This window comes from Triticum aestivum, chromosome 6D, assembly GCF_018294505.1.
Source record: "Triticum aestivum cultivar Chinese Spring chromosome 6D, IWGSC CS RefSeq v2.1, whole genome shotgun sequence".
Taxonomy (NCBI): Eukaryota; Viridiplantae; Streptophyta; class Magnoliopsida; order Poales; family Poaceae; genus Triticum; species Triticum aestivum.
This window is the reverse complement of record NC_057811.1, coordinates 173,154,539-173,156,925: the sequence shown is the minus strand read 5'-3', so window position 1 is coordinate 173,156,925 and position 2,387 is coordinate 173,154,539. Positions and strand designations below refer to the sequence as shown.

The following is a 2,387-nucleotide window of genomic DNA, read 5'->3' as shown; positions in this document are numbered from 1 at the left end:
TTTAGTTTTTTCAAATCATGTGAACCAAACAACCCAAGTTGATAGAATTCATGTGTTTTTGGTTATAATTTCTACAGTTTTCCATATGGATTGTTCAAGATTAAGCAAGCCTGTGCGGTCGCACAGGTTGATGACTAGTATCTGAACATGAGAAAGAAAAGGAAGAATATAAGGTGCTAGCCTCTCACCTCAACTGCAAAATCAGTTATGAGACACAAGATATAACCGAAACAATAACTGATGTAGACAACGATACATATCAGAAACAATCCTGATGCGGACATGCTATATAACAAGATCCGAAATGGTATGCAATAATTCTCACGGAAATCCTTCGAGATGCGACGTTAAGGAAGAAAGCTAATTAAAACACATAATAACCTTTCTAACGTGCCGCGGCTGCGCCGTCCAGCGGCCGTGATTAGAACGGTGACGGGCGGCCACCGGCTGTGCCTGGGTTCCATCTGTAGCCGGCGGCTTCAGGCGGGAGCTGCACGTTGCCGAGGAGGTTCGGTGGCAGCCCTTCGAAGAGGCTTGGATCCACGTCTCCGCCGGCCATCTGAGATGCTTGCTGCCCCGCAGCCAGCATCCCGGTGCTGTCTGCCTGCCCTTGCGCTGCAAGCAACTCGTCTTCCTCCAACGGCAATCGCTCGTAGACAGCGTTCGCGAAGGAAGCTGACATTATCACCACCGGCCCCGCGGCTGTCAGCGAGCCGACAACGGTGCCGCCCACCACCTGCCCCTTCCCGCCGGCAAGGTAGACGGTGAGCCCCGTGGCTTCCGGTGGTGCTGGAGGGGGTAGGAAGGAGCCAGACAGTGAGAGTATCTCGAACCGGCCGTGGAGGGCGACAACCGCGCCCTGCGAGGCAGGCTGCCGCAGCGTGACGTTGGTCACGGTGCCCGCGCCGCTCAGCACGCAGACCCCGCGTTGCCGGCGGCGGGCGAACGCCGTGATGCTCTCGGAGATGTCGCACCCGCCCGCGACCTCCATGACGTGCGTCCGGAGCGTGTTAGCGCTGTCCCGCGTAATGATGATTGGAGGCTTCGGCTTGTTCTTGGACCCGGCCGGGCGGCCCCTCGGTCGGCGCGATCCGTTCTCGCCTCCATCCTGCAGTCCGCCACCTGAAGGGGAAATCAGAGCAAGCTCACCGCCGCTGCCGTTGCCGTTGCCACTGTTCTCGTCATCCTCGTGGCCGTGCTTGGTGCCGTGGCCTCCGAACGGAGAGCCGCCGCCATGGTCGTCCTCCGACTTGAGATGCAGCTGCTGCTGCTGGAGATGGTGATGGAAATCACGGGTGTTGAAGGGTGGAGGAAGATGGTGACCGTGGATGGATGCAGTAACCGGATCCATGCTCCCGACCTAGCTAGCTAGGTTATCCTTTCTTGCTCAGCTCTCTCTCGTTTCTCTTGCTTTTTTCTTTATTCCGCCTCTATCTTATCTACAGACAAACCTCTCGTGTGGCAAGGGACGACGAAACCTACGAGATGGAACAGTGGCAACGAAAGCAAAGGTGGAGTAAATAAGTGGGAGAAGAGGGAGGAGAAGAACTGCCAAATTATTAAGCAAGGAAAGCTGTGGTTGGATTGGAGTATGATATTGCGGCAAGGAAAAGATGTAAAGGAAACGGCGGTCTGCCCCCTTTCCTTCACTCTCCCCCCACTTTGTCGTTTGATGATTAAAATAAAATAATCATATGAAGGAGAGAGGAAGAGAAGAACACGACCACCACCGCGCGTCCGCTACTACCCCTCACCAGCCAAAAAAATGGAAGAGAGAGAGGCCAGTTTGCCAAACAAAAACAAAAGAAATAGAATTGACCTACAATTTCTACCCTCCCTCGCTCTTTTGGATGTTTGGGCTAGCTTCTCGGGAAACTCGTTTGTATCCAACACGATCGAGTGTGTGTTTAGGGCATGCATCTCTTTATGTATAATCCTGTTCACAAAAATGTTTATGCCATCACCAACAAGTTATCATCAACTATTCCAATAAGTTAGCCTATCCAATAAGGGGCGACAGAATAATTGTGCTTGCTCTCTAATTTTCACCTTAGAGCTTGTGGAAGGGTGGTTGATTAATTTACATACTCAGTCTTTAGTCTCTCCCCATTTATTTTATTTTATGCTACATCATCAGTTGTCTTACCTGACAAATTTTATCAATAATTATGTTACATGTATTGAAGATGCCCTTAGTGGTCGAGCCGCTGACTCGCTGTTCTCAATGATCAAAACTTGGTGTCTTATCTAATTTATAAACAAAAATATGTCGGTGTCACTGGCATGGATTATGAAATGTTGTATATCCTCTGTTTTCAAATATAAAACGTTTTGACAGTTCAAATTGAACAGAAGCAGTACTTGGCTTTCACAAATATCTCATCCAA

At 50.3% G+C, this 2,387-nt stretch overlaps 1 protein-coding gene across 1 annotated transcript; it reads right to left on the bottom strand.

Moving 5' to 3' along the window:
- Window positions 1-222: 222 nt before the first annotated feature.
- On the bottom strand, window positions 223-1,633 carry LOC123141399 (AT-hook motif nuclear-localized protein 24-like). Its single transcript, XM_044560559.1, has one exon. The coding sequence runs from the start codon at window positions 1,349-1,351 to the stop codon at window positions 422-424; it is 930 nt and encodes a 309-aa protein (XP_044416494.1). The 5' UTR covers window positions 1,352-1,633; the 3' UTR covers window positions 223-421.
- Window positions 1,634-2,387: the final 754 nt, after the last annotated feature.